The sequence below is a fragment of the Chlorocebus sabaeus genome, chromosome 2 (assembly GCF_047675955.1).
Source record: "Chlorocebus sabaeus isolate Y175 chromosome 2, mChlSab1.0.hap1, whole genome shotgun sequence".
NCBI lineage: Eukaryota > Metazoa > Chordata > Mammalia > Primates > Cercopithecidae > Chlorocebus > Chlorocebus sabaeus.
Window position 1 is genome coordinate 40,463,637 of NC_132905.1, and position 13,736 is coordinate 40,477,372.

The following is a 13,736-nucleotide window of genomic DNA, read 5'->3' on the forward strand; positions in this document are numbered from 1 at the left end:
ACTAAAAATACAAAAATTAGCTGGGTGTGGTGGCATGTGCCGGTAATCCCAGCTACTAGGGAGGCAGAGGCAGGAGAATGGCTTGAACCCAGGAGGCAGAGTTTGCAGTGAGCCAAGATAGCACCACTGCACTCCAGCCTGGTGACAGAGCGAGACTCTGTCTAAAAAAAAAAATGACCTCATCATATCTTGTGAGACATATTCACTGTCATGCAAACAGCATGGGAAAGACCCACCCCCATGATTCAGTTATCTCCCACTAATTCTTTCTCACAACACATGGGAATTATGGGAGCTACAAGATGAGATTTGGGTGAGGACACAGAGCCAAACCATATCATCTGCCCCTGGTGCCTCCCAAATCTCATGTGTTCACATTTCAAAACCAATCATGCCTTCTCAACAGTCCCCCAAAGTCTTAACTCATTTCAACATTAACTCAAAAGTCCACAGTCCAAAGTCTCATCTGGGACAAGGAAGTCCCTTCCACCTATGAGCCTGTAAAATTAAAAGCAACTTTGTTACTTCTTACATATACTGGGGGATAACAGGCATTGGGTAAATACAGCCATTCCAAATGGGAGAAATTGGCCAAAACAAAGGAGCTGCATGTAATATCCTATGTACAGGCCTCATGCAGATTTGAAATCCAGCAGGGCAGTCAAATCTTCAAGCTCCAAAATGATCTCTTTTGACTCCATGTCTCACATGCATGTCACCCTGATGTAAGAGGTAGCCTCCCATGGCATTGGCAACATTGCCCTTGTGGCTTTGCAGGGTATAGCCCCCCACCAGCTGCTTTCATGGGCTGGCGTTGAGTGTCTGTGGTTTTTCCAGTCTCATGATGCAAGCTGTTGGTGGATCTACCATTCTGGGGTCTGGAGGACGGTTGCCCCCTTCTCACAGCTCCACTTGGCAGTGCCCCAGTAGGGACTCTGTATGGGCCTCCAACTTCACATTTCCCCTTCGCACTGTCCTAGCAGAGGTTCTCTGTGAGTGCTCTGCCCCTGCAGCAGAATTTTGCTTGGGCATCTAGGCGTTTCCATATGCCTTCTGAAATCTAGATGGAGGTTCCCCAACCTCAATTTTTGCCTTCTGTGCACCCTCAGGCTCAACACCATGTGGAAGCTGCCAAGTCTTGGGGCTTCCACCCTCTGAAGCAACAGCCTGGGCTGTACCTTGGTCCCTTTTAGTCACATTGGAGCGGCTTGGAAACAGGGCACCAAGTCCCCAGAGGGCACATAGCATGGGGACCCTGGGCCGGGCCCACAAAACCATTTTTTCCTCCTAGGCCTACAGGCTTGTGATAGGAGGGGCTGCCATGACGACCTCTGACGTGCCCTGTAGACATTTTCCCCATTGTTTTGGGGATTAACATTTGGGTCCTCATTACTTACACAAATTTCTGCAGCCAGCTTGAATTTCTCCTCAGAAAATGAGATTTTCTTTTCTATTGCATTGTCAGACTGCAAATTTTCCAAACTTTTATGCCCTGCTTCCCTTACAAAACTGAATGCCTTTAACAGCACCAAGTCTCCTATTGAATGCTTTGCTGCGTAGAAATTTATTCCACCAGATACCCTAAATCATCTCTCTCAAGTACAAAGTTCCACCAGCCTCTAGCACAGGGGCAAAATGCTGCCAGTCTCTTTGCTAAAACATACCGAGAGTCACCTTTGCTCTGTTTCCCAAAAAGTTTCTCATTTTCATCTGAGAACACCTCAGCCTGAACTTTTTTGTCCATATTGCCGTCAGCATTTTGGTCAAAGCCATTCAACAAGTCTGTAGGAAGTTCCAAACTTTCCCACGTTTTCCTGTCTTCTTCTGAGCCATCCAAACTGTTCCACCTCTGCCTGCTACCCTCCTGAGTAGCTGGGACTGTACTAAAGTTGCATCCACATCTTCAGGTATCTTCAGCAGCACCCTGCTTCTGGTAACAATTTACTGTTATCACGCTGCTGATAAGATGTACCCGAGAGTGGACAGTTTACAAAAGAAAAAGTTTTAATGGACTTACAGTTCCACATGGCTGGGGAGGCCTCATAATCATGGTGGAAGGCAAGATGGAGCAAGTCATATCTTACATGAATGGCAGCAGGCAAAGAGAGAGCTTGTCCTGGGAAACTCTCGTTTTAAAACCATTAGATCTTGTGAGACTTATTCACTATAATGAGAACAACACGGGAAAGACCTGTCCCCATGATTCAGTTATCTCCCACTGGTTCTCTCCCATAACACATGGGAATTATGGGAGCTACAAGATGAGATTTGGGTGGGGACACAGAGCCAAACCATATCATAAGGTTGGGTAAAATTATAATTAAAATGAAGTTTTATAGTATATCCTTTCTAATTATTTCCATTGGTTCATATTTCTAGTCTCAAGAGCTAATAGTTCATTCGTACCTTCTCAATAGCAATTCTTTCCAGTCAGGGTTAAATTTTGCATATCTACTTCTTAAGTTCCAAGTTCTGCATTTCTTGCCTGGGTTTTCCCTCCATGATTGAAAGTACACTATTTAACACAGTGAACAGCCATTATTTGTTGGAAAACAATCTATCCTTTTAAAAGTTTATTTTGAAATATCCTTTTAAAATGTAGTCAGTTTGTTTTTGTCAGTTCTCCGGTTTTTTTGTTATGATATGTCTAGATTTTTTTATGACATATATAGCATTCCAGAGAGGTAATGATTCAAGATTCCAAGTAACCAAGGATGTACTATGTTCCTCAATAGTTTTGTTGCTGGTAATATAACATTTTAAGATAATGGGCAGCTAAAAAGATTTTTAGTATCTGCTTCAATAATGACTTGCTTAAAATTTCAGAGTTTGGGGGGTTTTTAGTATTTTTTAAGAAGTATAATTTCCGGCCGGGTGCGGTGGCTCAAGCCTGTAATCCCAGCACTTTGGGAGGCCGAGACGGGCGGATCACGAGGTCAGGAGTTCGAGACCATCCTGGCTAACACTGTGAAACCCCATCTCTACTAAAAAATACAAAAAGCTAGCCGGGCGAGGTGGCTGGTGCCTGTAGTCCCAGCTACTCGGGAGGCTGAGGCAGGAGAATGGCGTAAACCTGGGAGGCGGAGCTTGCAGTGAGCTGAGATCCAGCCACTGCACTCCAGCTCAGGCGACAGAGCAAGACTCCGTCTCAAAAAAAAAAAAAAAAAAAAGAAGTATAATTTCCTTAGAGTAAAATGCTCTGATCTTAAGTGTACATGTTGAATTTTGACAAATATATGTATCAGCCCAAATGTGAGCATTTTATGGATAGAAGTTGTGCTAGATCACTCATTTAATTACCAATTCTGTAAACACTATTCCATATAGCACCATGTCTATGTAAACATGACCCAAATTGTGGAACTTTTTTTTTCTATTCTGGACCCCATAAGGGGCCAATATACACCTCCCTTCTTCCAGCGCCAGAGGTAGGTAACCATTTCTGTTTAGTTCTATTTCTATAACTGTTTCTGATCTTAAATTTCCCACAATGGAATCATAGAGTATGTACTCTTATATCTAGCTTTTAGTGTCTGATTTTTTCTTTTATTTGGTGTTTGTGAGATTCAGCCATATTGTTTATATCAGTATTTTATTCCTTTTTATTGCTGAGAAATATTCCATGCCGTTTATATCTCAAAATTTGTTTATCCATTCTGTTGGTGATAAATGTTTTGGTTGTTTCCCAGTCTGGGGCTATTATGAGTAAAGCTGCTATAAACATTCTTGTGGTGTCTTTTTGTGGACATATTTTTCTTTAGTAAATACCTAGGAGTGAAATCGCTGGGAAGGTGTTTGACTTTCTTAGAAACTGCCAAAGTTTCCCAAAGTGTTTTTGCCATTTTACAGTCCTACTAGCAATATTTGAAAGTTGCCTCAGGTTCTTGCCAATTCATCATTGTCAGTAGTATTTCGTGGTTTTAATTTCCATTTTTTCCTTGACTAATAGTGTTGAGTACGTTTTTCTGTGCATATTCATCATTTGTAGCTCTTCTTTTCTGATGTGTATATCCAAACCTTTTATGCGTTCTAAAGTTGGGTTGTCATTTTATTTGTGATTGTAGGAGTTCTTAAATATTTCAGATAATTGATTTTAGAAACTTTTCTGTTTCCCTTCTTCCCTTCTTCCCTCCCTCTCCCTCCGTCGTCTTGCCTTTTCCTCCTGAGTAGCTGGAACTGTAGGCACAAGCCACCGTGCCCAGCAAATTTTTTGATTGTTTTTATTTTTGTAGAGATGTGGTCTTGCTATTTTGCACAGGCTGGTCTCAGACTCCTTGCCTCAAGCTGTCCTCCCACATTCTGTTTTCTAATATAAGGACTTAAAGCTGCAGATTTCCAACTAAGTATTTCTTTATCTATCCTCACAATTTATCTTATTTTATTTTTTTTTGAGATGGAGTCTCACTCTGTTGCCCAGGTTGGAGTGTAGTGGTAGAGTCATGGCTCACTGTAGCCTCAACCTCCTGAGCTCCAGATATCCTCCTACCTCAGCCTCCCAAGTAGCTGGAACCACAGGCATGTGCTGCCATGCCTGGCTAACTTATTTATTTATTGTAGGAGATGGGTCTCAATATGTTGCCCAGGCTGGTCTCAAACTCCTGGATTCAAACGATCCTCCCACCTTTGTCTCCCAAAGTGCTGGAATTATAGGCATGAGCCACCTCATCCAGCCCACAAATTTTTTTTTTGTTTTTTGTTTTTTTCCCTGCGACGGAGTCTTGCTCTGTCGTCCAGGCTGGAGTGCAGAGGTACAATCTTGGCTTACTTTGACTTCCATCTCCTGGGTTCAGGCGATTCTCCTGCCTCAGCCTCTCCCGAGCAGCTGTGATTACAGGCACCCGCCACCACACCTGGCTAATTTTTGTATTTTTAATAGAGACAAGGTTTCGCCATGTTGGCCAGGCTGGTCTTGAACTCTTGACCTCAGGTGATCCGCCTGCCTCAGCCTCCCAGGGTGCCTGGATTACAGGCGTGAGCCGCTGTGCCCAGCCACAAATTTTGGAATGTTGTGTTTTTTCACTACTTTATTTTATTTGTATTTATTTATTTATTATGTTTTATTTTTATTATTTTTTTGAGACAGGGTCTCATTTTGTCACCCAGGCTGGAGTGCAGTGGCGAAATCTTGGCTCACTGCAGCCTCCACTTCTGGAAGTTCAAGCAATCCTCTTGCCTCAGCCCTCAAGCAGTTGGGACTGCAAGCATGTGCCACCACACCCACATGGCGAGATGGGGTTTCACCATGTTGCCCAGGGTGGTCTTGAACTCCTGCGCCCAAGGGATCCACCTGCCTCAGCCTCCCACAGTGCTGGGATTACAGATGTAATCACACTCCCAGCCACTCTCATTGTATTTAGAAGTATTTCTTAAGTCTTATTATTTTTATCCTGATAATCTCTATAATTGGAGTATTCAGTACATTTATGTTAATTTTATTACTGATTTGGTTGGACTTTTGTCTAACCATTGCTCTTTGTTTTGCTATTTGTCTCACCTTGCTATTTGTTTCTTGTTTTTCCCAACTTTGTTCTTTCTTGCTTTCTTTGAATTAATAAAGCAATTTTTACTTTCTTTTTTAGCTCTTCTGTTGGGTTTTTAGCTATACCTCTTTGTTTAATTTTAGTGGCAACTGTAACGATTATGATAATATGCATCTGTAACATCCCTGTTGACCCAAACACTACTTCTTGTACAATATAAGAAGCTCATAGGCCAAGTGCCGTGGCTCACTCCTGTAATTTCAGAACTTTGGAAGGCTAAGGCTGGTGGATTGCCTGAGGTCAGGAGTTCAAGACCAGCCTGGCCAACATGGTGGAACCCCGTCTCCACTAAAAAGAAAAAAATTACAAAAAACTAGCCGGGCAAGGTGGCGGGCGCCTAGTCCCAGCTACTCAGGAGGCTGAGGCAGGAGAATGGCGTAAACCCGGGAGGCGGAGCATGCAGTGAGCTGAGATCCGGCCACGGCACTCCAGCCTGGGCGACAGAGCAAGACTCCGTCTCAAAAAAAAAAAAAAAAGTAACCTGGTGTGGTAGTAGGCACCTGTAATCCCAGCTACTTGGGAGGCTGAGGCAGGATAATCACTTGAACCCAGGAGGCAGAGGTTGCAGTAAGCTGAGATTGTGCCATTGCACTCCAGCCTAGGGGACAGGAGTGAGACTTCGTCTCAAGAAAAAGAAAAGAAGCTCATAATAATATAATTCCATTTACCTCACTCCAGCTGTTGGTGCTGTTGTTGTCATATATTATTTCTACATGTTACAAATATAATACTTTGTTACTGTTACTTTTGCTTTAATTTTTAACCATTTTCAAAAATATTCTTATATTTACTCACATTACTATTTCTGGTTCTCCTTATTTCTTTCCTCAGATTCTTTTTGTTTTTAAATATCATTTCCGTTTGGCTTAAAAAAAAAAAAAAACCTTTATTTACCATTTCACTTCATGTGCACTCCTGGCATTACATTTTTTCAGCTTTTATATGAAAACATCTTTATTTCACTTTCATTTTTTGAAGGATATTGTCACTAGATTTAGAATTCTAGGTTTATAAATAATGATGCGGTCATGTTTTTATGCTTTATGTTTTAAAAAATAATCCTCATGTTGTAGAGACATATACTGAAGTATCTGTTCAAAATGAAATTGTTTGGACCGGGCGTGGTGGCTCACGCCTGTAATCCCAGCACTTTGGGAGAAGGCAGGCGGATCACTTGAGGTCAGGAGTTCAAGACCAGCCTGGCCAACGTGATGAAACCCCCATCTCTATTAAAAATACAAAAATTAGTTGGGCGTGGTGACGCACGCCTTTGTAATGCCAGCTACTGTCGCCCAGGCTGATGCACAAGAACCGATTGAACCTGGAAGGTGGAGGCTGCAGTGAGCCCAGATTGTATCATTGCACTCCAGCCTGGGCAACAGAGTGCGACCCTGTCTCAAAAAACAAAAACAAAATAAAAGAAAATAAATTATATGGCTTGGCCATGGTGGCACACGCTTCTAATCCTAGCAGTTTGGGTGGCCGAGGCAGGAAGATCACATGAGGCCAGGTGTTTAAAACCAACCTTGGCAACACAGAGAGACCCGATCTGTACACACGAAACCAAAAGTTAGCCAGGTGTGGTGTTGCACACCTATATTCCCAGCTACTCAGGAGGCTGAGGTAGAAGGATTGCTTGAGCCCAGGAGGTCAAGACTGCAGTGAGCCAAGATTGTGCCACTGTGCTTCAGCTCAGGTGACAGAGTGAGACCTCATCTCAAATAAATAAAGAAATGAAATTATGTGATATCTAGGGTATGAATAGGTACATAAATGAAATAGATGGGCATTGTGATGAAGCTTGGACATGTGTACAGGGGGTTCATTATATTCTACTTTTGAATATATTTTAAGTTTTTTATAATTTTTTAAAATTTATTTTTATGCTCAGAATTTAAAGATAAGATCTAAACTTCCTGATAGGTTTTTTTATATTTGTTTGCCAGAATGGTAGCTGAATGGAGGTTGTCTCGAGGTGTTGAAGAACAGACACAAGCTTTCTTTGAGGGCTTTAATGAAATTCTTCCCCAGCAATATGTGCAATACTTTGATGCAAAGGAATTAGAGGTAATGAGTTTTCCTTCAGTCCCCTGTACCATGCTAGTAAATAATGCCTTCAGTTGTCTGCTTTTAACTCACTTTCCCATCTTTCCTGTTACTGTAATACTTTTTATACTGGCACAAAATGTTTTGAAACATCCCCAGTGGTTAAAGAAAATAATAATTTATCCAAAGATAAAACAATAGTATTACCCCCGCAAAAGTACAAATATTAGAGCTTCTCTACAATTGAGTGACTTACTTCCCTGAATATGTATATATATGACACCATGCTTGGAACCTTGCCTTCATGAGCAATGTAGATATAATTCTTGATGTATAGTTGATAAGTCAAAGCCTACTGATTGTTTTTCTAAAACTTTGCTTAATCTTCGTCTTTCCTTGTTTATGTCCAGCTGTTTTTGTACAGTGGCCTAAGGAAACAATTTGTCTTTTTCATCCCTAAAGGTCCTTTTATGTGGAATGCAAGAGATTGATTTGAATGACTGGCAAAGACATGCCATCTACCGTCATTATACGAGGACCAGCAAACAAATCATGTGGTTTTGGCAGGTTTGTTTTAAAATTTATTTCTATTAGTTGACACAGCATAATTTTTTAGAATTTGCTTACCACATATGGAAATGAGTCACAGCTCAAAATGTACCAGTGTATATAGACCCCTTAGTCCATCATATGCATTGTAATAAATGAATACAGATTATAACAGCATCCTTTTAAGACTATTGCCAAGTAAGCCACACATACCTTGCATCTTTGTCCAGAGTAGAGTGTAAGACAATTCCAGATGATAAAATTTACCTCATTTTATTTAAATGGTTTTGGGGTTTTATAGGACTGCCTGTAATAGGTTTTTGTTTTTTATTTTTTTTTTATATCATTTATACTTCATTAATTATATAATGTTCAGAAGGCAAAATTTAAGAGACATGATTTAGGATCATAATGGTACCTCTCTAAAAATGTCTGCCGTAAGCATAGTAAATGACGTTCAACATCATTAATCATTAGAGAAATGCAAATCAAAACCACAATGAGTCTGGGTGCGGTGGCTCACACCTGTAATCCCAGCACTTTGGGAGGCTGAGGTGGGTGGATCACGAGGTCAGGAGATCAAGACCATCCTGGCTAACATGACGAAATTAGCCAGGCGTGGTGGCGCATGCCTGTAATCTCAGCTACTTGGGAGGCTGAGGCAGGAGAATCACTTGAACCCAGGAGGCAGAGGTTGCAGTGAGCCAAGATCACACTACTGCTGTCCAGCCTGGGTGACAGAGCGAGACTCCATCTCAAAAACAGAAATGAAAACAACACAATGAGATATCACATCATACTTAGTATTATTTTTAAAGTGGAGAAAACAACCATTGCCAAGGGCGCATTGCTGGTGATAGTGTGAAATACCATGCCACTGTGGAAATAGTTTGGTGGTTCCTCAAAAAGTTAAACATAGAATTAACATAAGATCCAGAAATTCCAACCCTTGGTATACAGCCCAAAAAATTGAAAGCAGAGACTCAAACAGATACTTGTATACCAGTATTCATCATCCATTTACCCACACAAAATGTGGTATATACATATACAGATGCTCCTGGACTTGTGAAGGAGTTTTATCCTGTACATCCATCATAAGTCAAAAATATCTTGAGTTGAATATTATTCAGTGCTAAAAAGTAATGAGATTTTTGGTATGTGCTACAGATAAGCGAAGTAAGCCAGACACAAATGGACAAATATTGTATAATTCCACTTACATGAGGTTACTAGAATGGGCAAATTCATAGAGGCGGAAAGTAGAATATGGGTTACCAGAAGCTGCAGGGAGCAAAAATGGGAAGTTGTGTTTAATGTATACATAGTTTTTACTTGGGATGATGAAAAAGTTGGAAATAGTGTTGATGGTTGCACAACAGTGTGAATGTACTTAATGTCATTAAATTACACTCAAAATGGTTAAAATCAAGAATTTATGTCGTGTATATTTTACAACAATTTAAAAAATTAAATTTAAAAATCTGCTATACATGTAAAGAAATTCATTTGAGAAACTTAAAGATAAACTGAGCTTCTGTAACAAGTAAGGTTACAATTGTAGGATAATTGATAATAGTACAATAGGATAAAAATTATTCCTTACAAAAAAGTGTTTGGTTGAGGCAAAACAGTTATACTACAGGCTAGAAACATTCTCTAGAAACCTTTTGTTTTGAGTCAGAATTGTATGAAGTAAAAACCACATGATTCTAGCTATGTGTAGCTGTACCAAAACCTAAAGAACATTGAGAAGAGGAGGTTATTGGATATATCCTGCTTCAGAATTCTGTGAATTTCATTAAAGTTGTTTATTAAACCAAAAAGTCTATACTGACTCAAGGTCTCTATCCTGTGTAGCCACATGAATATCCTATAGGACAGGCAGATCTGGGGCCGGGGAGTGGTGGTGGGATGGGGAGTCACAGGAAGGGCTGCCCTAGAAGAGCTAATCTTAAAACTTCATGAGTAAGGAGCTCTTAGTCTCAGTCCATCTTACTTTTTATATATCCCTTTAAGTATATTGTCCTAAGAGTTATATAAGGAAAGGTTGCTGGGGCTTTGATAAACATGGAAATGGCCCTCCCTCCATAGTGTTGGGTTAAGTAATTATCTAATGCAGTGGACACCAGAGGTTCCTTTAAGATTTGAAATGAGCTAGATACAGTGGCTTGCTCCTATAGTCCCAACTACTCTGGAGACTGAGGCGGGAGGATTGCCTGCTGCCCAGGAGTTAAAGGCTGCAATGAGCTATGATTGTACCACTGCACCCCAGCCTGGGCCACAGAACAAGACCTCACCTCTAAAAAACGTAAAAAATCTGAAATCATTATTTTTCTTTCTTATTTAGTGTGCCGAATGTAACATATGACATATATATCTCTTTAAATACACTTTTAACAGTTTGTTAAAGAAATTGATAATGAGAAGAGAATGAGACTTCTACAGTTTGTTACTGGAACCTGCCGATTGCCACTAGGAGGATTTGCTGATCTCATGGGTATGTATACAGGATCACTTTTCCTATACAGAAAACTGTTTATCATGCTGCTTTACATGAATGTGTATACAGCATATCAGAAGCAACAAAGACAAGGATAACCATTTTCTTAACTATTCCCAGTTAGCGTGGATTTGTATAACCTTTAAAATAAGTTTTAGTCCTTACCTCTGTAGAAATTTTTAACCCTCAAGCTAGAACCCACAGCTGACTCATTAGGACAGCAGTCTTCTGTATGTAAATCTGTTCATTTAGTGATTTGCCAAACGTGTGTCTCTTACTAGTCAATCATTATTGGTTGTATTATTAAACAATGTGAGAAGATCATTGTATAATACAATAGTGGATTGTAGTTTCTGTATTGTGTTTAAAACACTCTTCCCTGGGAGACAGGGAGTTCTTTGAGATATGGATTCATATCTTCTTCATCTTTTTATTTTTTGCCCCTGGCAAAATGCCTGTTACACAGCAATCTGCTGCTTAAAATGAATATTGAGATGAGTGACTGTGGCAATATTTAGTTTGTTACTAAACAATAAATTATTAAAGTAAATTCAAGTATTTGCTTAATACCAACATTATCCCAAGTACAATAGGAAGATACACAGAGAAGTTATGATCCCTAAGCCTGCTTCAGGTGAAGCAGAGTTAAAATTAGGAGAACTAAGCAGGTAATTTTGAATACAGAGCATGGAACCAGTTTGGAAAAGACTTTAAACCAGATCAAAAGAATTTGGTTATTACTGTGAGGAAGCTGTGGAACTTTTTGAAGAGAGGAAAACTTGCTCAAGCTGCGTTTAGGAAGATTTGATAGGAAGATACAGGGTGGATTAAAAGATGGTGAGGGCCTAGAGATAAGAAGAAATCGTTGCAGCAATGATGAGAACCTGATCTCAGGAGATGGAAATAGAAAAGAGAGGGTAGATGCTAGAGAAAGTTCCAAAGGTAGAAACAGGTAGAGAGCTTAATAGAAAATGAAGTGTAAGAGAGGGGTATCAGCAATAATTGTCATGTTATAGAACATGGAGCAATGGAGAAGTCAGGAAGTATAAAGAGTATGCATGGTTGTAGATGTTGGGGGAGGATGCTGAGCAGCTTAGAACCTGCTGAATTTAAGGTAACTGCCAGAAAACCAAGGAGAAAACCCCAGGGGAGCAGCTGTAGAGGTAACAATATATGAGTTAGAGTTAAGAGGAAACAGAAGAAGTTGAATCATCAGAGCAGTGACATTTGATGCTGTGAGAATGTGTGGTCTCAGGCAGAAATAGAATACAGAGAGGAGTAGAAGGCTAATGCCTAGAACCATCTGCATGTAGGAATAAGACAGAAGGAAATAGCCTAGGCTAGGCACAGCCTTACGCCTGTAATCCCAGCACTTCTGGAGGCCGAGGTGGGTGGATTGCTTGAGCTCAGGAGTTTGAGAACAGCTGGGGCGACATGGTGAAACCCCGTCTCTACTAAAAATACAAAAATTAGCTGGGTGTGGTGATGCACACTTGTAGCCCCAGCTACTCAGGAGGCTGCGGCAGGAGAATCGCTTGAACCCGGGAGGAGGCAGAGGTTGCAGTGAACTGAGATCGCACCACTGCACTCCAGCCTGGCGACAGAGTGAGACTTCATCTTAAAGGAAAAGAAAAGATGGAATTAGCCTGGAAACCAATTTAAAGGAGAGACCAGAGAATGAGAAGAAGAAAGAAATAGCATACTGTCTGAGAAGCAAGTAGAAGGAATTTTTTTCTTCAGTGCTGCAGAGAGGTCTCAGAAGGGTGACTTCTAGGAAAGTTTTTGTTAGAAGACAAACAGTGAGATTGTAGTTTGGAGAATTTTAGAGGCTATCTAGTTTATTTTGTTTGTTTTAGTTTCAAATCTTTATTCTTTTTTACTTTTTAAATTGTTCTTAATTGACAAAATTGTACATATTTAGGGGTACAGTTTTTATTTTGATACATGTATACAATATGTAATGATCAAGTCGGGGTAATTAGCATATCCATCACCTCAAACATTTATCAATTCTTTCTGTTGCGATCATTCAAAACTCACTTTTCTAACTCTTTATAAACATACAGGCCAGGCACAGTGGTTCACACCTGTAATCCCAGCACTTCGGGAGGTTGAGACAGGAGGAACACACAAGCCCAGGGGTTTAAGACAAGCCTGGGCAATATAGGGAGACCCTGTCTCTACAGAAAATTTAGAAATTAGCTGAGCATGGTGGTACACGCCTATAGTCCCTTCTATTCAGGAGGTTGAGGTGGGAAGATCACTTGAGCCTTGGAGGTGAAGGTTGCAGTGAGCCAAGGTCATGCCACTGCACTCCAGTCTCAGTGACAGAGTGAGACCCTATCTTAAAAATACATACACTGGGCGCAGTGACTCACGCATGTAATCCCAGCACTTTGGGAGGCCAAGGCAGGTGGATCACCTGAGGTCAGGAGTTCAAGACCAGCCTGGCCATCGTGGTAAAACCCCTTCTCTACGAAAAATGCAAAAAAATATATATTTTTATATATATATATACACACACACACACACACACACACATATATATATACATACACACATGCAATAAATTGTTGTTGATTATAGTCATTGTATAGTGCTGTAGAACACCAGAACTTATTCTTCCTGCCGATCTGTACTTGTATATCTATTAACCAACCTTTGACTCTCCCCTCCTTCCTGCCACCCTTCCGTAGTAATCAGTGTTCTACTTTGTACTTCTATGAGATTGGCTTTTTTAGCTTTCACATGAGTGAGAGCATACCCTCTTTATCTTTTTGTGCTTGGCTTATGTCACTTATAATGTCCTCCATGTTCATCTATGTTGTCATAAATGACAGAATTTTGCTCTTTTAAATGGCTGAATAGTATTCCAGTTTGTTTATATACCACATTTTCTTTATCCATTTACCTGATGATGGACACGTAAGTCGATTCCCTATCTTGGCTTGTGAATGCTGCTGCAGTAGACATGGGAGTGCAGATGTCTCTTTGACATACTGATTTCCTTTTCTTTAGAGAATACCCCATAGTGGGATTGCTGGATCATATGGTTGTTGGGAGTCTGAGATGGGTAGACCTCTTAAGGCCAGGAGTTT

General features: G+C 40.5%; 1 protein-coding gene across 1 annotated transcript in view; it reads left to right on the forward strand.

Annotated features, from left to right (window-relative positions):
- Positions 1-13,736, forward strand: part of ITCH (itchy E3 ubiquitin protein ligase) — a 137,778-nt gene that overhangs the window by 114,593 nt on the left and 9,449 nt on the right. The window contains exons 21-23 of the mRNA XM_008021369.3: positions 7,487-7,607; positions 8,049-8,153; positions 10,539-10,635. Coding sequence (XP_008019560.1) covers positions 7,487-7,607; positions 8,049-8,153; positions 10,539-10,635 — 323 coding nt within the window. The remainder of the gene's footprint in view (positions 1-7,486; positions 7,608-8,048; positions 8,154-10,538; positions 10,636-13,736) is intronic.